Source organism: Somniosus microcephalus, chromosome 9 (assembly GCF_052327205.1).
Source record: "Somniosus microcephalus isolate GS21.2 chromosome 9, FLI_Smic_1.0, whole genome shotgun sequence".
In the NCBI taxonomy this organism is placed as follows: Eukaryota; Metazoa; Chordata; class Chondrichthyes; order Squaliformes; family Somniosidae; genus Somniosus; species Somniosus microcephalus.
In genome coordinates this window covers 151,932,552-151,955,737 of record NC_140995.1, presented here as the reverse complement: position 1 = coordinate 151,955,737, position 23,186 = coordinate 151,932,552, and the positions used below count along the sequence as shown (strand labels likewise).

The 23,186-nt window shown below is 49.4% G+C and overlaps 1 protein-coding gene across 1 annotated transcript in view; it reads left to right on the top strand.

Annotated features, from left to right (window-relative positions):
* Positions 1–23,186, top strand: part of LOC147112781 (uncharacterized) — a 445,258-nt gene that overhangs the window by 325,833 nt on the left and 96,239 nt on the right. The window contains 1 exon segment of the mRNA XM_085997401.1: positions 16,545–16,672. Coding sequence (XP_085853527.1) covers positions 16,545–16,672 — 128 coding nt within the window.

The following is a 23,186-nucleotide window of genomic DNA, read 5'->3' as shown; positions in this document are numbered from 1 at the left end:
CCCAGAAACAGTAGCATCGGAAGCTGATGAACCAACCGACGACAGGGGGCCAGAATCGCCTTCGCACCAAGAGCAAGACACTCGGGAAAGGCGCTATCCAGAAAGGATCAGGAAGCCTCCCCAAAGACTGAATATATAAATAGACTATTTTCAGCTAATGTTGCATGTTAAAAGTGTTAATTGTAATTAGTTTGATATTTAATTGTTAAATGAGTGTTATGGCACTGTTAATCTAAAAGGGGAGGAATTGTAATGTATATACCTTTAAGGGGGAACTATCTTTTACAGCTCATGTATACTGCAGTACCGGCAGTGACCACACCTGTATATAGCACTGAGTAGTAATCTGTACAGATCAGTTCCCGTGTGAGCCACGTTGAGTGAACACCTGTTGTACCGTTCTCCTGCAGTCTGTGTCGTATTATACACGGACACAACAAGTCCCACCAGGCTTTCAATATGCCTTGTACTGACCCTGTAGTCCATTTATAAAACATCAATATTATCAGCTACAAAGCAACCACCAACAGTGTATAAGTCCCATATATCGATTTGAGAAGTTTATTAATATTTGATACATGAAACATAATTGGTACAGAACATAAATATGTTTGTTACAACTATCTCTATTCTCTTAATTAAGAGTGCTCAGATACATAAAGACGGAATGAAGGTTAGTGTATGGAATAACAAGCTCCAAGACCTTTTTCAACATAATAATAATTAAAATGATCAGAAAAATGTGGGAAAATTACACCTGAATTTCCGATAGGTGCCACTAGCACGCGAAGCTCCAGCTAGCAGCACAGACTCAACACTTGCAGAGTCAGAATCATTTGAACAGTACAGGAATAAATCTGTATTGTGCCAAATATCCAACTGAGATTTATAAGGTACATGCAGTGGAGAATGATCATGAAGCTGTAATCTATCCAGGGCTTCAAAGGATACCATAAACTATGTGAGCAAGGCTTAAGTGCTTTGTGAATGTCTTTTGAAATTTGAAATTAAATTCCAGCTTTTCTATCAACCCCTTTTTTCTGTTACCGTGTCAGCCGTGGCTCAGTGGGTAGCACTCTCGCCTCTGAATCAGAAGGTTGTGGGCTCTAGTCCCCACTCCAGAGACTTGAGCACAAAAATCCAGGCTGACACTCCAGTGCGGTACTGAGGGAGTGCTGCACTGTGGGAGGTGCCGTCTTTCGGATGAGATGTTAAACAGTCTCTCTCTCAGGTGGGCATTAAAGATCCCATGACATTATTTCAAAGCAGAGCTGAGGAGCTAGCCCCGGTGTCCTGGACAATATTTATCCCTCTGCCAACATCACCAAAGCAGATTATCTGGTCATTATCACATTGCTGTTTGTGGGAGCTTGTGCGTAAATTGGCTGCCGCGTTTCCTACATTACAACAGTGACAACACTTCAAAAAGTACTTAATTTGTTGTAAAGTGCTTTGGGACGTCCGGTTTAATGCGCTATATACATGCAAGTCTTTCTTACAGTTATATGGAGGACACTTAAGTTGAAATAATTCATGCTGTGCTATTCCACTCAAGTTGGTGGTTTGCTGGTGAAATCATGTCTCAGTCTCAGTCTGTACCAGCTGTACCCCATGACTGGCTCATTCTGCAAGTGTTGAGAAGGTTCTATGAATCACCATTCAAATGTAACCAGACAGTACCTTGGAACAGCTGAAGTGAGGCTCACAAGTGTGTTCCAGGCCAGATTCATGGCAGCACCTCAAGTGGATAAGGTCAAAAAAAGCAAATGTAATACTGGATGAGTACTTAGAAAAATGTGACATTGTGGCCCCGATTTTCTGCCAGCCGTCGGGCGGCTTTTCATGCGGCCGGGGGCCGAAAATCGCCGAAAAAGCGGGTCGCGACCGCCCCCCCGCCTGATTCCCCGCCCCATCCGGCTTTTGGACAGCCGTTTCTCCGCGACCCGATTCAGTCCCGTCCGCCGTTGGCGGGACTGGCCGTCGGAACACTAATTACCAATTATTTCCATGTTTAAACCGATTTTCAGGGGCCGTTGCGACTTTCAGGGGTTCCCCACGCTAAACACGCCTGCGGGGAACCTCGCTGATGAAACCTGGCGTGAAGCTTGCCGGCTTGCTTGCTGTCAGCTGCAGCTCATTCGGGAAAGCTGCGATTTAAAGGGACAGCATTTGTTTGATGAAGGGCCTTGTTGCTGCAGGCTTGGGGCTACTTCTTCAAGGCTTAGGCACAGCTGTGGAAGGTTGGAGCCTCACACACTTCTCCAATGTGATCTCCTGGGAAGCCCCTCTCGCCACCCTCACTCAGCGCTTCCTCAGCAGAGGCATCTACGAGAAGCATGGGACACCTTTTTTTCCTTCCCTTCTTGCCATTAGAGGATCTCCAGCAGCAGAGGCGGCAGCAGCAGAACCAGGAACAGCAGGATGAGCACCAGGAGCACCAGGCTGCTGCTCACTCACCTGAAGCTGCACAGGCCAGAAGGGGCCAGCGCTTGGAAGTGGCTTGAGAGCACCTTGCTGCACTTTAGGGGGCCATGGGGACCCGTTTCTGCACTGGCAGTCATACTCAGAAGGACTTCCATGAAGGTCTGGTTTCTCTGTTCAATAGATGGCCAACGCTGCTCAAGAGATGTCATTCTCTTATGAGCACTCACCATGTTTTCCGTACCCTGGCGAGTTATCTCCTCCATGGAGGTTGCCAACCTTTCCATGGTGATGCGTTCATGCACCAATGACTCCACAAAGGCTCTGCTCATGGTCGCTATGGATTCCTCCATTCGCTCCGCACTCGCAGCGACCCTGGCGACAAAACCTGCCAGAGACTCCTGCATCTGTGCATGGAGATCCATCACCTCTTCTCTTGTGGATGGACCCAGAGGCAGAGGGTCGACATGCAGCGCAGCTGGGCTGAGCTGGCAGAGTCCTGCACCCTCCGATGAGGACTCTCTACTGCTGTCCCTGTCTCCAGAATCTGCTGAGGCTCAGTTGTGAGCTGTGAAGCACCAAGTGAGAACACTACTCTATGTCCCGAAGGTCCCCCCGAAGTGTGAGTGTCTGCATTGGTGCTGGGTGCGCTTACTTCTGCTGACGCTGCGCCCTCAGAGGTTGGAGCTTCCTCTGAGGAGTCTGGCTGCACAGCCTCTTCCTCCTCCACAGTGGGGACGGGGGCTCTGGATGGTCCTGTGGGGGAGTAGAGGAAGGAGTTAGAGATGTGATGCCAAGGTGACATGCACATTCGAGTTGACATCTGCTGACACCTGCATCCATGCAGCCTTAGTCTCAGTGGGAGGCCTCTTCCTGCCTGACCTAGGGAAGAGGACCTCCTTGTGGGCCCTAACCCCATCCAATAATGCCTGCAGGGAAGCTTCGTCAAATTTGGAGGCAGCTCGGGGTCTGGCACTGGCCACAGCTGCTGCAGGCTCCTCTGCCATCCTGTATGGTTCGTTTGGAAGCCAACAGAGGAAGCAATGCTTGCTGTCGACCTTGAAAGCACCACGAATGATGACATCATACTGTGGGGCTTCCTGACTGGAAATGGACAATTAGCAAGGCTGCCCACATGCTGGAAATTAATTGGCCACTTGAGGGATAATTGCGTGGAGCTGGCTGACACATTTTTTTGTGTGTCAGAACCCCACATTCAGGGGAATCCGACCATTTCCCACACAAACCACAAAATCGGGCCCACCTCAAAGTTGGTCAGCTTCAGTAGTCACCATGTTGCTGTGTGCGAAATTTGAGTATGGATATTTTATGTAAATATGCCACGCAGTCTTGGAAAAATAACAAACAATGGCCGGATTTTGCGGTCAGTGGTAAAGTGACGGCGCTCGCCGCTGACCTTGAAGAAAGCTGCCCACAAATTTTTAGCAGTCTCTGTGGTGTGGATTTCACCTTTCCTGATGTTAATTTCATTCTGGCGCCAACTATAGGGGATCTCTAGCTAAGCAGCCAATCACATTGAAGAATTCTCAGACAGCAAACCAGGAAGTAACAAGCAAGTTTTATCATTCACTTTTTATAATTTAACAGAAAGTGACTTAAAGATTGGCACATATACATGGGATTAAGTTAGAAACTGAAATATCATAAACAAACTTAAAAAAATAAATAATAATTTTTACTATTTTAAAAATTATGGAATTTTTATCATGGAATGGAGAAATGTGACATTCCACAAATATAAAATTAGTTTTTCAGGGCCAGGGAGATTGTTCAGCAGTAACTATGACTTAGTACACCATTAAAAACTCAATTACACCTCATTCATCAAGGCTTAATATTTTCAAGGGTTTTTACAGTGAGATTAGAGTGTAAAAAGTGGAAGTTCATGTCAATTCAAGTGATTTCTAATTGGTCCATTTACAAGGACTACAATGGGGCACCCTATGGAGGAGCAGGGTATCACTGACAGCAACTTCAGGATTTCCGCCTTTAAATGCACATGTGCAAACTCCAGAATTTGCTGTCACTTTTACAGAGTAATGGCGTCGAATGCTGACAGTTTCACTGTCATTACAACTGCAAATTCCGGGCCATTATCTTTAATATTTATAACATTCCTCTGAATGTGTGACTTTTATGAGCAAAACTATCTGAATGTTTGCCTTTTGTTATTTGTAAAAGTTTACAATTCAATGAAATGCATGAAGCCAGCAGGTGCTTACTTTTTGACTGTTACACAGTTAGCTGATCGCTTAAAACTTAAAGGTAATAGTGCCCATATGCGCCTTTCTTTATCAGCGAGAAAACTGGAATCGATCAAGAAAATTCGACAGTGCCACTGATTTGATTGGGTGGAGAGCTTTTATAATTAACTTTTAACTGTTTTGGCAAGGTTCTCGACAGAGGGGCGAAAATGGCCCAGGACATTTTGGCATGGTATAAAAACCAACATAAATCACATATGGCATTATTTCTTGGAAATTCTGTGCTAGAATAATGGCATAGACCATAGATTCACCATTATTATGGCACAAGTTTTCAGGAAATTCCAGGCCATTCACTGGAAGAATTCCCCTGTGTTTCTTTGCATAGTACCATGGTATCTTTCATGTCCATTGAATAGACGGATGTGTCCTCGATTTAACATCACATCTAAAAGATGGCACCTCTGACAATGCAGCACTCCTTCAGTATTGCATTGAAGGAAGTAATCATTCAAAATATTTATTATTTTGTATTCATTCTCAGTTTCAAACTCATTTGCATATTTTAGGGTTTACGACTCTTCTCTGACTGCTGTAGTACTGTGTTTTTACTGTTGTTGTTAGCTTCTTCTGTTATACTTTATTCTGGGTTCTGCTTCTCCTCTCTCATCACCCTTATAGCTTGTTTCTGCATTTTCCTATATTCATTTCAATGAACCCTTTTCCTGTTTCTCTCTGCAGGATTTGTGGAGGTTCTTTTTAATTTTCATTTTACATTTAATTTGTTTCATAGAATAGAATCATAGAAATTTATGGCACAGAAGGAGGTCATTCAGCCCATCGTGTCCTTGCCAGCCAAAAAAGAGCTATTCAGCCAAATCCCACTTTCCAGCTCTTGGTCTGTAGCCCTGTAGGTTACAGCACTTCAAGTGCATATCCAAGTACTTTTTAAATGCGATGAGGGTTTCTGCCTCTACCACCCTTTCAGGTAGTGTGTTCCAGGCCCCCCACCTCAAGTTCTCCTCAACTCCCCTCTAATCCTTCCACCAATTACTTAAAATCTATGCCTTCTGGTTATTGACCTGTCTGCTAAGCGAAATAGATCCTTCCTATCTACTCTATCTAGGCCCCTCATAATTTTATACACCTCAATTAAGTCTCCCCCTGTTCCAAAGAAAACAACCCCAGCCTATCCAATTTTTCCTCGTAGCTAAAATTCTTCAGTCCTTGCAACGTCCTCGTAAATCTTCTCTGTACCCTCTCTAGTGCAATCATATTTTTCCTGTAATGTGGTGAACCAGAACTGTACACAGTACTCTAGCTGTTGCCTAACTAGTGTTTTATACAGTTCTAGCATAACCTCCCTGCTCTTATATTCTATGCCTCGGCTAATAAAGAAACGTATGCCTTCTTACTATCTTACACCTTATCTACTTGTCCTGCTACCTTCAGGGCTCTGTGGACATTAAAAAAAAAAAAAATTATTCATTGATGGGATGTGGGCGTCGCTGGCTGGCTAGGCTTGCATTTAGTGCCCATCCCTAATTGCCCTTGAGAAGATGGTGGTGAGCCACCTTCTTGAACCGCTGCAGTCCATATGGTGTAGGTACACCCACAATGCTGTTAGGAAGGGAGTTCCAGGATTTTGGCCCAGCGACAGTGAAGGAACGTCGATACAGGTCCAAGTCAGGATGGTGTGTGGCTTGGAGGGGAACTTGTAGGTGGTGATGTTCCCATGCGTCTGCTGCCCTTGTCCTTCTAAGTGGTAGAGGTCGCGGGTTTGGAAGGTGCTGTTGAAGGAGCTTTGGCGAGTTGCTGTAGTGTATCTTGTAGATGGTACACACTGCAGCCACAGTGCGCCGGTGGTGGAGGGAGTGAATGTTGAAGGTGGATGGAGTGCCAATCAAGCGGGCTGCTTTATCCTGAATGGTGTCGAGCTTCTTGAGTGTTGTTGGAGCTGCACTCATCCAGGCAAGTGGAGAGTATTCCATCACACTCCTGACTTGTGCCTTGTAGATGGTGGAAAGGCTTTGGGGAGTCAGGAGGTGAGACACTCGCCGCAGAATTCCCAGCCTCTGGCCTGCTCTTGTAGCCACAGTATTTATATGGCTGGTCCAGTTCAGTTTCTGAACCCCCAGGATGTTGATAGTGGGGGATTCAGCAATGGTAATGCCATTGAATGTCAAGGGGAGATGGTTAGAGTCTCGCTTGTTGGAGATGGTCATTGCCTGGCACTTGTGTGATGCGAATGTTACTTGCTACTTGTCAGCCCAAGTCTGAATGTTGTCCAGGTCTTGCTGCATATGGACACGGACTGCGTCAGTATCTGACGAGTCTCGAATGGTGCTGAACAGTGTGCAATCATCAGCGAACATCCCCACTTCTGACCTTATGATGGAGGGAAGGTCATTGATGAAACAGCTGAAGATGGTTGTGCCTAGGACACTGCCCTGAGGAACTCCTGCAGTGATGTCATGTGATTGAGATGAATGACCTCCAACAACCACAGCCAACAGGTCCCAATGTTTCTTTACACTTCTCAGTATCCGACCATTTATTGTGTATTCCCTTGTCTTGTTAGCCCTCCCCAGATGCATTACCTCACACTTCTCCGGATCAAATTCCATTTGCCACTTGTTTGCCCACCTGACCAATCCATTGATATCTTCCTGCAGTCTGCAGCTTTCTTCCTCACTATCAACCACGTGGCCAATTTTTGTATCATCTGCAAACTTCTTAATCATTCCCCCTACATTGAAGTCTAAATCATTGATAATACTGTAGGAATTGACAAATTCCTAACCAATAACTGAGGTCGACTCAGGAGATCAATCAAACAGGTCTTTAACATAAGACTAAATGGGAGAGAAATTTGGTTGTTAGCACCACCGATTAACGCCTAAAGAGGCCGAGAAGTGGGGCGTTAGCCAATTTCCGGGCGGGCGCAAGGCACCTAGCGCCTCGCCCCATATTGAGCATGCATTTAGCGCCGGCGCTAAATCTTAGCACCCACTCATGGACGCAGGCTGATTATGATGTCATTTGAGTATGCAACGCCTTTTGGGTGCCCCGGACCGGAAATTCAGTGGCGCCCCCCTCCGTAGTGCCTGGCGCTAATAGTGACAGCTTACCTGGACCTTACCAAGTCGCTCTCGGGCTGGAGGAGCATTATTTAAAGGGGACTGGTGTGGTTTAAAAGCGGCAGCCATTTTTGGAGCACAACTTCCTCGAGAGCTACAAAGAGTTGCTGAGCAGCACACTGAGAGCCATTTGACCACTGAGCCAGCACAGGCAGACAATCTTCAGCCTTCTGACTATCACCTTGCTGTTGGTGAGCCTTGACAATGGGGAACCTTCCTGTGGGCACTTATTATAGGGGCTGCATTGGAGGGGAACGTCCTGCTGCTGAATCATCTGGAAAGGGCACTGAGACACTGGGAGAGGGGGGCGGGCATGGCCAGACAGAGGAGGGCCAACAGACGTCGCCACAGCTGACCTTACGCTGGCAGGGTTTTCCGACAGCAGTTTTCCTACATGAACATGCCGGAGGAGCAGTGTGTCAGAAGGCTGCGATTTAGAAAGGAGGTGGTGACTGAGCTGTGCCAGCTGCTTCAGCCAGATCTGCAGCCTCAGATAAGGTGCAGGACATCTCTGTCGGTGGCTGAGAAGATGCCTGCTGGCCTGAACTTCTGCGCGAGCGGCTCTTCTCAGGCTGCGTGTCAGAGGCAGATCAGAAGTAGCTTCTAGGCCCCTCTCACAGAATGCTTGCTACCATTCCAAGAACAAGAATGGAACCAGTCTGATACCCCCAAGCCTGTGAAGGGCAAGATGCATGTAAATAGAAGGCATGGCCATTGTAAATGAAGAAAGTGTGTAATTACACAAAATGTGGTTCCTTCAAACATGAGAAAGCTATGGCAACAGAAAGCAAAACTAATACACTGACACATAACTGCCTCTCACACCCGGGAGACTGTCCAAAACATAAATCACATTCCGACCATCTTCCTTGGCCTTGATTCCACTGCGCCAACCAAAGCATCCAATGCCCCATCAGTGAGGTGTTCCGCCCTCTGCCTCACCCTTTCCATGTCTTGCTAGGCTGGTGCGCCACAGGTAGGCTCCCACTGCTTTGAAGGCCTACAAGGCAGTGAGTGTGTCTGGTGATGCCAATTGACCTGCCCCTTTAAGAGCTAGCCGGTGCCAGTGTGTCTCAGGGAAAGTGATTATTGACAGCATCCTCGCTGCGCCCCGCTGCCATGAAATTGGGTTGCGCTGCCGGGTTAGCGCCTTAAGAGTAGCGTGCAGCACCTGATTTAGCGCTGCAATCACCTTTAGGGGCGTTGCAACCCAATATCGCACTAAGTGGCGCTAAATTGCGCCTGGCACCAAACTTTGCACATCGCCAGGACTAGTGCCCCAAACGCGGCTATACCGAATTTCTAGGCCAACGAGTTCAAACAGTTTGTTGAGATTGATACAGGAGAACCACAAAAACAGGTCTTAACAAGATGGAGATTCCACGAGGACTGCCCGGACAGTCACGTGGTTTGCGACGTGACGTCATCGCGTTTGCCCACGTTTTCCCATGCTCTTAAAGGGGCCACGCCCCGTACATACAAACACTATATACAAAACACAGTAATGTCTAACACAATGGTACAGGCTTAGGCTGGTGTTAGAACATCGTTAAAGGGAATTATATACAGTTGCGCAGAGTCATTCAGTGGCTCCGCCACATGCGCCCCCCCCAGAATTCGCTTTAACGGACAAAGTCAAACGGTGAGGGGGTCTGATGAGCCTGTCAGAACGACTCCTGTACTCTCGAGGCGGAGGCTGTTGGGCGGCTGGCGGTCTGGCGGGCGGTTGCACTTGGTCTGCTGTAATGGCGATGGGTGGCCGACCTCGTCTCGGCGGTTGTGCTGTCTCGACGGGGCGGTCAAGGTCCAGATGTGCTGGATTTAAGCGATCAACCGAAATGTGGTCCAGTTTACCACCGACATCCACCGTGAAGGTTTTGTCCCCTGCCTCCAACACGCGGAAGGGACCAGTATATGGGGCCTTGAGTGGATCCCTATGAGCATCATGGTGAAGAAAGACATACTCAGCCTTGTGAAGCTCTGGGGGAACGTGCGAACGCTGCAGCCCGTGGTGCGAAGTGGGCACCGGTGCAAAGCATCTGGCCGCCTCCTGGTGACTAGTAAACTGGTCAGATGCGAACCATGGCTTCATCGATACTGGCAGGAAATCCCCCGGGACTCGCAGCGGCTGACCATACACCAGCTCCGTTGATGAAGAGCGAAGGTCTTCTTTGGGGGCCATGCGAAGGCCCAACAGGACCCACGGTAGCTTGTCTGCCCATCCAGCGTCCTGGAGGCTGGCCCTCAGGGCGGCTTTCAGTGATCGGTGGAAACGTTCACAGAGGCCATTTGCCTGTGGGTGGTAGGCTGTGGTGCGATGTAATTTGACACCGAGTCCCTGGGCCACTGCATTCCAGAGTTCGGAGGAAAACTGTTGTCCTCTGTCGGAAGAAATATCTGCGGGCACTCCGAACCGGGTGACCCAGGTGGAAATGAACGCCCTGGCCACGTCTGCCGAAGTAGTGGATGACAGGGGAACCACCTCCAGTCATCTGGTGGTGTGGTCAACCATGGTCAGGATGTGTGAAAAACCATGGGAGGGTGGGAGTGGTCCTACCAGGTCCACATTGACATGGTCGAAACGTCGCTCCGGAACTGTGAAGGTGGCCAACGGAGCTTTGACGTGGCGCTGTACTTTGGCCTTTTGGCAGACCACGCAGGTGTTGGCCCAGTCGCGGACATCCTTGTGCATGCCATGCCATACGAATTTCGCTGACATCAGCTTCTGAGAGGCCTTCATTCCTGGGTGTGACAACCCATGTATGGCGTCGAACACTTTACGGCACCAGACGACCGGCACGACCGGGCGAGGGTCCTGTACGGAGATGTCACACAACAGCGTGGTACCTGCCGAATGGAACTTGACGTCGGCCAACCGGAGGCCAGTGACGGTCATTCTGCAGGCTTGGACTTCTGGGTCTGAGGCTTGGTCCGCTGCCATAAGGGCGTAATCAATGCCCAAATGAACCATATTGACGGTCGCGCGGGAGAGGCAGTCTGCCACCAGGTTGTCCTTACCAGCCACGTGCTGTATATCCGTGGTGAAATCGGATATGTAGGTCAGTTGATGTTGCTGCCGGGATGACCACGGTTCGGCGGTCTTGGCCATGGCAAAAGTTAGTGGCTTATGGTCCACAAAGGCGGTGAAAGGACGTCCTTCCAGGAGGAAGCGAAAATGGCGGATGGCCAGAAAAAGGGCGAGCAACTCCCGGTCGAACATGCTACACGCTCTCTCGTTCCGCCGTAGTTGACGGCTGAAGAATGCCAATGGCTGCCACGTCCCATTCATCTTGCACAGCGCCGATGGCGTAGTCTGACGCGTCGGTGGTGAGGGCGATGGTGGCTCCTGGCAGCGGGTGCGCCAGCATGGTTGCGTTGGCTAAGGCGCTTTTGGTGTCATCGAATGCTCAGGCCATGTCGTCCGTCCAGTCTACCGGGTTCTTGCCAGTCTTGCCCTTGAGGGCCTCGTACAGGGGCTGCATGAGTAGTGCTGCCTTAGGCACGAAACGGTGGTAAAAGTTTACCATGCCTAGGAATTCCTGCAGGGCCTTAATGCTTTGCAGGCGTGGGAAGGATATTACCGCCTCGACCTTCGCTTGTAAAGGAACCGCTCCCTCTGCGGTGATGCGATGTCCCAGGAAATCAATTTGGCGCAGGCCAAACTGACACTTGGCCGGGTTGATAATCAGGCCGTGTTGGCTGAGGCATTGAAAAAGGGTGCGTAGGTGACAGATATGTTCTTCTTTAGTGGGACTGGCAATTAGAATATCGTCCAGGTAGACGAAGAGGAACTTGAGGTCCCGCAGCACGGAGTCCATCAGGCGTTGGAAAGCCTGGGCGGCATTCTTTAACCCAAAAGGCATTCACAGAAACTCGAAGAGGCCGAATGGGGTGATGACTGCGGTCTTCTGGACGTCCTGTGGGTGCACTGGGACCTGGTGGTAGCCCCGTACGAGGTCGACTTTCGAGAAGACAGTGCTCCCTGCCAAATGGGCAGAGAAATCCTGGATGTGGGGGATCGGGTACCGATCAGGAGTGGTGGCGTCGTTTAGGCGTCGATAGTCGCTGCATGGTCACCATCCGCCGCCAGGCTTCGGGACGATATGGAGGGGTGAAGACCAGGGACTATTCGACCGGCGAATAATCCCTAACCGTTCCATGGTTGTGAACTCCGCCTTTGCGACCGCCAGCTTGCCAGGTTCCAGGCGCCGAGCCCGTGCGTAGACCGGGGGGCCGTTGGTGGTGATGTGGTGTTCCACACCATGTTTCGTGGCTGTGGAGGAGAACGTGGGTCTTGTGAGGTCGGGAAATTCGGCGAGCAGACGAGCGAACTCATCAGGAGTCGGGAAAGCACAGGCGACGGTGCGCGACCTAGTGTTACTGCGGTAACAAGGGATAGAATTGAAAGTTGCCGCGTTGATCAACCGTCGGTTCTTCATGTCGACCAGGAGGCTGTTGGCGCACAGGAAATCCGCGCCAAGAATGGGTTGAGAAACCTTGGCCGTCACAAACTCCCAGTGAAAACGTTGCCCCCCGAAGCACACCTCCACTCGCCGTCTGCCGAAGGTCTGAATTGCTCTGCCATTGGCCGCTTCAAGGGCGAGGCCGTGATTCCCTTCCTGCACATCGAGGGCGGATGCAGGTAAAATGCTGCACTGCACTCCGGTGTCGCACAGAAAACAACGACCGGAGAGCGTATCGGTGATAAAAAGCAACTTGCCCGCGTTGCCGATCGCCATGGCGGCCACGGGGCGCCCGTTAGGCCCATTCCTCAGTGGTCGCAGTTGTTTTTTTGGGGGGGGAAAGCTGCAGGGAGGGCGGCAACGTCGCGCTTTCGCGCCGAACTGCGCATGGTAGAAACACAGCCCAGCAGGCTGACGAGCTGGGGCGGCGTCTGTGGGGGATGGGCGCCTCGTGGCGGTGCAGTACTGCTGCATTACCGCAAAAATGTTGTCCGCTTCTGCAGCGAGTGCCACGCAATCTTCCACCTCGGACCTGGCCAGGGCAGCTTGCACCTGCTCAGGCAGCTGGCTGAGGAATAGTTCACGGAATAGGAAGCATTCCGGTTCTGAGCCCAGGAGTGTGAGCATTTAGCTCATCAACTCCAAAGGCTTGGAGTCCCCGAGCCCGGGCATAGCGAGCAATCGACGGGCGTGCTCCGATTTAGTGAGCCTGAAAACTTGCAGCAACCGCGCCTTGAGGGTTTCATACTTGCGCTCCGTTGGAGGGTTCTCGAGGAGGCTGACGATCCGCGAGGCGGTAGAGCTGTCGAGTGCGGAGACCACATAGAGATATTTGGTCTGATCCGCAACGATGTCCCTCAGGGCGAACTGTGCCTCGACCTGAATGAACCACAAGGTCGCTTGCTGCTCCCAGAACTGCGGTAGCTTCAGCGAAACGGCGTTAGCCTCCATGCTGTGTTCCTTTTGCGAAAAACATTCACAAAAAATGGGGTCACCAATGTAGGAATTGACGAATTCCTAACCAATAACTGAGGTCGACTCAGGAGATCAATCAAACAGGTCTTTAATGTAAGACTAAACGAGTTCAAACAGTTTGTTGAGATCGATACAGGAGAACCACGAAAACAGGTCTTAACAAGATGGAGATTCCACGAGGACTGCCCAGACAGTCACGTGGTTTGCGACGTGACGTCATCGTGTTTGCCCACGTTTTCACGCGCTCTTAAAGGGGCCATGCACCGTACATACAAACACTATATACAAAACACAGTAATGTCTAACACAATGGTACCAGCTTAGGCTGGTGTTAGAAAATCGTTAAAGGGAATTATATACAGTTGCCCAGAGTCATTCAGTGGCTCCGCCACAATACCACAAAAAGCAAGGAACCTAGTACTGAAACCTGTGGAACCCCACTGCAAACAGCCTTCCAGTAACAAAAACAACTGTCGACCATTACCCTTTGCTTCCTGCCACTGAGCCAATTCTGGATCCAACTTGCCACTTTCCCTTGGATCCCATGGGCTTTTACTGTTCTGACCAGTCTGCCATGTGGGACCATGTCAAAAGCCTTGCTAAAATCCGTGTAGACTAAGAACACAAGAATTAGGAGCAGGAGTAGGCTATACGGCTCTTCAAGCCTGCTCCACCATTCAATAAGATCATGGCTGATCTTCAACCTCAAATCCACTTTCCTGCCTGATCCCTATATCCCTTGATTCCCCTAGTATCCAAAAATCTATCGATCTCAGCCTTGACAATACTTAACCAGTATCAACAGCCCTTTCAGGTAGAGAATTCCAAAGATTCACAACCCTCTGAGTGAAGAAATTCCTCCTCATCTCAGTCTTAAATGGCTGACCCCTTATCCTGAGACTATGCCCCCTAGTTTTGGATTCTCCAGCCAGGGGAAACAACCTCTCAGCAGCTACCCTGTTAAAACCCTTCAGAATCTTATATGTTTCAATGAGACTGGGAGGAGGGGAGCCGGGAATGGTGGCCAGAGGGTGAGCGGGAGAAGCAGGCCACCGCACGTGGAGCTGAGCCGGCAACAGTGGGGAGGACGGAGCGGCTGAGGGACATCGTGCTCCCACTACCACTGGATGCCAAAGAATTGACTTTCTGAACACGGCGCTGTAAAAATAGCTGACGTGTCTCTGTGAGCTCCCACAGCTTTATTGTGGGAGTGATTGGGGAGTAAGCATTCCATTGTACTAGTTACATATGGCAAATAAAGAATCTTGAATCTTGAATCTTGAGATCACCTCTCATTCTTCTAAACCCCAGAGAGTATAGGCCCAATCTACTCAATCTCTCCTCATAGGACAACACTCTCATCCCAAGGATCAATCTAGTGAACCTTTGTTGCACCGCCTCTAAGGCATGTATGTCCTTCCTCAGATAAGGAGACCAAAACTGTGCACAGTACTCCAGGTGTGGTCTCACCAAAGCCCTGTACAATTGTAGGAAGACTTCCTTACTCTTGTACTCCAACCCCCTTTCAATAAAGGCCAACATGCCATTTGCCTTCCTTATTGCTTGCGGTACCTGCACGCTAACTCTCTGTGTTTCCTGTACGAGGACACCAAATCTCTCTGAACACCAACATTTAATAGTTTCTCACCATTTAAAAATATTCTGTTTTTCTATTCTTCCTACCAAAATGAATAACCTCACATTTCCCCACATTATACTCCATCTGCTAACTTATTGCCCACTCACTTAACCTGTCTATATTCCTTTGCAGGCTCTTTGTGTCCTCCTCACAGCTTACTTTTCCACCTAGATTTGTATTGTCAGAAAACTTGGATATATTACACTCAGTCCCTTCATCTAGGTCATTAGTATAGATTGTAAATAGCTGAGGCCCAAGCACTGATCCTTGCGGTACCCCACTAGTTACAGCCTGCCAACCAGAAAATGATCCGTTTATCCCGACTCTCTGCTTTCTGTCCATTAACCAATCCTCTATCCATGCTATTATATTACCCCCAACCCCATGAGCCCTTAACTTGCGTAGCAACCTTTTATGTGGCACCTTATCGAATGCCTTTTGGAAATCCAAATATACTACATCCACTGGTTCCCTTTATCTACCCTGTTAGTTACATCCTCAAAAAACTCTAATAAATTTGTTAAACACAATTTCCCTTCCATAAAACATCTGCCTAATTAAGTTATGATTTTCTAAGTGCCCTGTTAGCACTTCCTTAATAATGGATTCTAGCATTTTCCCAATGACTGATGTCAGGCTAACTGGCCTATAGTTCCCTGTTTTCTCTCTTCCCCCCTTTCTTGAATAGCGGGGTTACATTTGCTACCTTCCAATCTGCTAGGACTGTTCTAGAATCTAGGGAATTTTGGATGATCACAACCAATGCATCCACTATCTCTGCAGCCACCTCTTTTAGAACCCTAGGATGTAGGCCGTCAGGTCCAGGGGATTTGTCGGCTTTTAGACCCATTCGTTTCTGAAGTACTTTTTCTCTACGAAATTAATTACTTTAAGTTCCTCACTCTTATTAGCCCTTTGGTTCCTCACTATTTTTGGTATGACTACATCAAAAGCATTACCTTCATCAACCCACCTTGTTACCTCCTCAAAAAATTCAATCAAGTTAGTCAGACACGACCTTCCCTTAACAAATCCATGCTGACTGCCCTTGATTAATCCATGCCTCTTTCTAAGTGATGATTAATACTATCCCTCAAAACTTTTTCCAATAATTTGCCCACCACTGAGGTTAGGCTGACTGGCCTGTAATTATTCCGTCTATCCCTTTCTCCCTTTTTAAACAACGTTTGTCCATTTAGAGTCAAGCGAGGTAACATTCAACTGTCATGGGGTGCAAAATGGGCAGTAGTGGATTGACCAGCCATTATAAACCCCACCCAATTTTTCAATTTTTGAAGTCAATAGAAAGGAAATTCAGGTGGGCTATATAATAGGTGGCTGATCCGGTTTGCACTCCCACCAAAGTTGAGTTTTACCCCCATGTTTGTTTAGAAATGTATTTATCCTGTATATTCAGCATTATACCTTTAAAAGTGCTCATCTTGTCCTCTATTGAAATTATGTTGAACAACCTATCCCAAGTCTAATTGTATTAGTTGTTCTATACCTGACTCCTCGATTATATCGGACTCCCAGACCATATTGAACTTGACCATTCTGTGGTTGCTATCCCCTAGGAATGCTATGACTTCTGGGTCAGTAACAAACACAAGGTCAAGATGAGCATTGCCTATTGTTGCTTCCTTGCGAAACTGGGTCATGATTCTTTTTTTAACAACAGGAAGGGAAAATCCTGAAGCAAAACTTGGTGTTGTACTAACTGCAAGAGTGCACCCTGGGGAGACTCAATCCAGCTGGATGATGAAGGGCATTCTAGATTTTCTGATATCTGAGGCGCCTACAGCAAAGGTAGCAATTAAACAAGATGATCTGTTAAATGTTGCATTTTTACATCTAGTTTATCAAAGCTGCTATTACATTACAACCAGTAACTAATTTGGAGTTCCTGTACTCTTTTTGTTGTGTCTAATCATTCATAGGTCCTTCGTATATTTGAATTCCTTCCTTCGGACTTTTTATTTTCACAGTAGAACCATTTAATCACTTCAGTCACCTCACTTCTGCAAGATATAACTCTTACTTCAGGAGCATTTGTGCACAACTCAAAGTGACAATTTGTTTTCTCTCTAACAACATGTTGTGCAGTACAAATGAAATCATTTTGTGCACTTTATCTAGCATTTCTGGTCTTTCCGTAGAGCCCAGACATCAACCATTGCCATTAAAAGATGAAAAGAAAAAGGAGGAAAATGTAATAAGAAGAAACAAAATTAAAATAAGAGGTGAAAGAAAAGATTAAAGGAAGTATATTTAGTTGAGCATTAAGACACAGGACAACACGGCCTTTTATAGAAACGTCCTGGAACCTGACCAGCAGTTATAAAATGACTGAACTGAGGTCAGAAAAAGCCCTTGAAAGTCAATACTTCACTGTAAATCCATCATTCTTAGCCCAGCCACCCATTGCTGATTTGGTGCCAGTAGTAACTAATGAGCTGTGCTGTCCTTACAAACTCCACAGCTGCTTAGGCTGAGAGCTGGCACAGCTAATGCTTAGTTTGTTGTGGTTGGACAGGTCAGACATGATATGAGCTGACAGCAGCACTGTGTGAGAGGCAGGTAGCAAGTACCATTAGTCAGCCATCCTGACAGTGAAATGCTGTTAGTGCAAGGCAATGAAGTGCACGAACTAGAAAAAAGGCAAAGGTGAGAACATAAACAGACCAATGAATGGAAAAATTAGCATTTCAAATGTTTGAGTTGATCATTATTTTAAATGTTTTATGATTTACTTGCACGCTTCAAGTACCTGAATGTATTTTTATTGAAATAGCAAATTGAAGCATGGATGTATTTTTAGCTGACGAAAGAACTAGCGGCAGCCCTGGCATGCAAGTATATCCAAGCTTGGCGTCACCTAATCACTACTTTCTAATTTATCTCCTCTTCTATTTTAAGAACATAAGAAATAGGACCAGGAATAGGCCACTTAGCTACTCAAGCCTGCTCTGCCATTCAATAAGATCATGGCTGATCTTGGGCTCAAAGCCACTTAATAGAAACATAGAAGATAGGAGCAGGAGTAGGCTATTCGGCCCCTCGAGCCTACTCCGCCATTCAATGCGATCATGGCTGATCATCCAAATTCGGTACCCTGTCCCTGCTTTCTCCCCATATCCCTTGATCCCTTTAGCTTTAAGAAAAATATCCAACTCCTTCTTGAATATATTTAATGAATTGGCATCTACTGCCTTCTGAGGTAGAGAATTCGACAGGTTCACCACTCTCTGGGTGAAGAAATTCCTCCTCATCTCTGTCCTAAATGGCTTACCCCTTATCCTTAGACTGTGACCCCTGGTTCTGGACTCCCCGACCATCGGGAACATCCTTCCTGCATCTAGTCTGTCTAGTCCTGTTAGAATTTTATAAGTTTCAATGAGATCCCCTCTCATTCTTCTAAACTCCAGCGAGTACAAGCCCAATCAATCCAATCTCTCCTCATACGTCATTCCTGCCATCCCAGGTATCAGCCTGGTGAATCTTCGCAGCACTCCTTCCATGGCAAGGACATCCTTCCTCAGATAAGGCGACCAAAACTGCACACAATACTCAAGATGTGGTCTCACCAAGGCCCTGTACAACTGCAGCAAGACATCCTTGTTCCTGTACTCAAATCCTCTCGCTACAAAGGCCAACATACCATTTGCCTTCTTAACCGCCTGCTGCACCTGCATGCTTATCTTCAGCGACTGGTGCACAAGGATGCCCAGGTCTCGTTGCACTTCCCCTTCTCCCAATCTATTGCCATTCAGATAATAATCTGCCGCCTTGTTTTTGCCACCAAAGTGGATAACCTCGCATTTATCCACGTTATATTGCATCTGCCATGCTTCTGCCCAATCACCCAACCTGTCCAAATCATACTGGAGTTTCACAGAATCACAGAATCACAGAAACCCCACAGTGCAGATAGAGGCCATTTCGGCCCATCGAGCCTGCACCGACACATATCTCACCCGATCCCCGTAACCCCTACACCAACACATATCCCACCCTATCCCCACGTATTTAATCCCCCTAACACTAAGGGTCAATTTATCATAGCCAATCATCCTAATCCGCACATCTTTGGACTGTGGGAGGAAACCGGAGCACCCGGAGGAAACCCACGCAAACACGGGGAGAATGTGCAAACTCCACACAGACAGTCACCCGAGGCCGGATTCGAACCCGGGTCCCTGGCGCTGTGAGGCAACAGTGCTAACCACTATGCCACCGTGCTGCCTGTGGTAAACCACTGTTATAGTTATCACTGTATATTGTTCTCACTGTTCTCACTGTCACATCACTACACGAGGTCGCCTCTTGTCGCACTGTTATACCTGGGCTGACCACCTCCGACTCCGCCCATTACCTGCCCAGGTATAAAGGTAGCTGACTGGCTAGTATTCCTCCCTGTTGGATCGGATCACCCACGAGGGTGGGCTCTGTTATTTAGCCAATAAAAACCTTCAGTTACGTTCTTAACTCGTCCCCTTTTATTGGACTAATTGATAGGCATATCAATTTTATTGACTAAATTTTAAAGATGTCTGATAATGAACAGCAACAGCAAGGAGCTCACCCAGCAGCACAGCAACAGCAGCCTCCAGACAACGGGCCACACCAGCCGGCTTGGCTGCAAGCCTTGAAACCACCATACCTGGATCTAAACCCACAGGCACCAAACTCAGCCAACGACTTCAAACACTGGCTGGACTGCTTCGAATCGTACCTGGAGGAAGCCGTCGTCCCTCAGAGATCCAAACTAAGAGTCCTGAAAGCCCAAGCGAGCCCGAGAGTATATACACTCATCCAGGACATGACTACGTACGACGACGCCATCAACCTACTGAAACAGCAGTACCGGAGCCCGGTAAACTACATGTACACTAGGCATCTCTTAAGATCTCGCCAGCAACAGCCAGGAGAATCGATAGCTGAATTTTCACGAGCGCTGAGACAACTCGGCAGGAACTGTGACTTTAAAGCGGTGACGGCTACTGCGAACATGGAAGACAATGTCCGCGACGCCTTGGTGAGAGGCCTACGTTCCGACTACACACGGCAAAGACTACTTGAAGCTAAGGACATAGACCTGGACAAGGCCGAAGCCCTCGCCCTCACCCTAGAGGCCACCCAGCAAGACCAGGAAGCGTTTGCCAGGTACTATTCGCGACCCTGGGACTCGGGCCCGACCCCCACCCCACCACCCTTCACAGCGCTGCCCCCGGGACCTACCTCAGCGTCTGCATCACGGATCCGACCGGGCCCGCTAGCCCCGGTACCGGCCCCGACATCAGGCAACCCCGATCGGGCCGCTGGCTGCTTCTTTTGCGGCCAGGAGAAGCATCCGAGGTCGCGCTGCCCAGCCAAAAACTCGACCTGCAAAACCTGCCTCAAGAAAGGCCACTTCTCCAAGGCCTGCAGAAGCAAATCCTCAGAAGCCAGCAGTGCCTCATGCGAACCCTGGGGGCGGCCATCTTTGTGCGGGGCAGCCGAAGCCTGCAGAGCCTCATGGGAAAACCAGGGGCGGCCATCTTTGTGCGGGGCAGCCGAAGCCTGCAGAGCCTCATGGGAAAACCAGGGGCGGCCATCTTTGTGCGGGGCAGCCGAAGCCTGCAGAGCCTCATGGGAACAGCAGGGGCGGCCATCTTTGTGCGGGGCAAACGATTTAAACAGAGCCTCATGTGAACTACGGGGGCCGCCATCTTCGCCGCCATCTTGTCATGACAACGACGCGCTCATCTACACCCTAGCTTCCGTGACCCTGGATCAAGCCCGCCCGCACCACCTGGCCAGCTCAATGATGGACATCAAAGTCAACGGCCACGCCACGACCTGCCTGTTCGACAGCGGAAGCACGGAGAGCTTCATCCACCCAGACACGGTGAGCCACTACTCCCTCCCCGTCCTGCCAACGCGCAGCCGCATCTCGATGGCATCGAGGTCGCACGCCACAGACATCAGCGGCTACTGTGTCGTGACATTGTCGGTTAAAGGGACAGAGTATAAAAATTTTAAACTCCTCGTACTCCCCCAGCTGTGCGCTGCCGTCATACTAGGGCTGGACTTCCAATCCCACCTCCAAAGTGTAACCCTAGCATACGGTGGACCCCTCCCCCCACTCACAGTCGACAACCAGCGAAAGTTAAACCGCCCACCGCGTAACACCTGCAGCCTATCCACCCTCAAGGTACCGCCACCTTCCCTGTTCGCTAACCTCACCCCCGACTGCAAACCTGTCGCTACTAAGAGCAGGCGGTACAGCGCTGGGGACAGAGCCTTCATTAGCTCTGAGGTGCAGCGACTCCTGAAAGAGGGCATTATTGAGGGGAGCAGCAGCCCCTGGCGTGCCCAGGTGGTGGTAGTCAAGACCGGCGACAAAAATCGCCTGGTTATCGACTACAGCCAGACCATAAACAGATACACCCAGCTGGACGCATACCCCCTCCCCCGCATATCGGACATGGTCAATGAGATTGCACAATACCGCGTATTCTCGACCATCGACCTCAAGTCGGCCTACCACCAACTCCCCATCAGCCCGGAGGACAGCCAGTACACCGCCTTCGAGGCGAATGGCTGCCTCTACCAATTCCTTAGGGTCCCCTTTGGTGTCACCAACGGGGTCTCGGTTTTCCAACGGGAGATGGACCGGATGGTTGACCAGAACGGACTACAGGCCACTTTCCCCTATCTCGATAACGTCACCATCTGCGGCCGCAACCGGCAGGACCATGACGTGAATCTGGAGAAATTCCTCCGTACAGCCCAACGGCTGAACCTCACCTACAATAAGGAGAAATGCGTGTTTAACACAGCGCGCCTTGCCATCCTTGGCTGTGTAGTAGAGAACGGAGTCATCGGCCCCGACCCCGACCCCGACCCCGAAAGAATGCGCCCCCTCATGGAGCTACCCCTCCCCGCAACCTGCCATACTCCATCGAGGAGGTCAGGACCATGACCAGGAACTGCCAGATCTGTGCTGAGTGCAAACCGCACTTCTATAAGCCGGACAGAGCAAGCCTGATCAAGGCCACCCGCCCCTTCGAGCGTCTGAGCATCGACTTCAAGGGGCCCCTACCGTCATCCGACCGTAATGTGTACTTCCTCAACATCGTTGATGAGTACTCCCGTTTCCCCTTTGCCTTCCCCTGCCCAGACATGACCAGTAACACGGTCATTAAATGCCTGAACAAACTCTTCGCCTTGTTCGGGTTCCCGAACTATATACATAGTGACCGGGGCGCCTCCTTCATGAGCGAGGAACTCCGTCAGTTCCTATTGGAGAGGGGTATTGCAGCAAGCAGGACCACCAGCTACAACCCCCGAGGGAACGGCCAGGTGGAAAGAGAGAACGCGACAGTATGGAAGGCCACCCTCTTAGCCTTAAAGTCTAAGGGCCTCCCAACCTCCCGCTGGCAAGAGGTCCTCCCGATTGCGCTGCACTCCATCCGGTCACTACTTTGCACTGCCATTAACACCACCCCCCATGCTCGAATGTTTGTCTTCCCCAGGAAGTCGACTACGGGAACCACCCTACCAACCTGGCTGACCTCTCCGGGACCCGTCTTGCTGCGAAAGCACGTGAGGGCCCATAAAACGGACCCCCTGGTCGAGAAGGTGAACCTCCTGCACGCCAACCCCCAGTACGCCTATGTGGCTTACCCAGACGGACGGGAGGACACTGTCTCCTTACGAGACCTCGCACCCTCACCCCCCCCTCCCAACCCCCCGAGTCCAGCCGAGGTAGACGGCATGCCGGAACCCCACGAGCCTTTGCCGACTACGCAGACACCAGCTTTAACACCGGATAATGTAACACCGCCGCTGCGACGATCGGAGAGGCTAACGAAGCCTCCGGACAGACTGACATACCAGAGCTGGTAATACACTTCACCCCGCCGGACTCTAATCTAAACAAGGGGTGAATGTGGTAAACCACTGTTATAGTTATCACTGTATATTGTTCTCACTGTTCTCACTGTCACATCACTACACGAGGTCGCCTCTTGTCGCACTGTTATACCTGGGCTGACCACCTCCGACTCCGCCCATTACCTGCCCAGGTATAAAGGTAGCTGACTGGCTAGTATTCCTCCCTGTTGGATCGGATCACCCACGAGGGTGGGCTCTGTTATTTAGCCAATAAAAACCTTCAGTTACGTTCTTAACTCGTCGCCTTTTATTGGACTAATTGATAGGCATATCACTGCCGTTTCTCGGCATCCTCCTCACAGCACACACGCCCACCCAGCTTTGTGTTGTCTGCAAACTTGGAGATATTACATCAAGTTCCCTCGTCCAGATCATGAATATA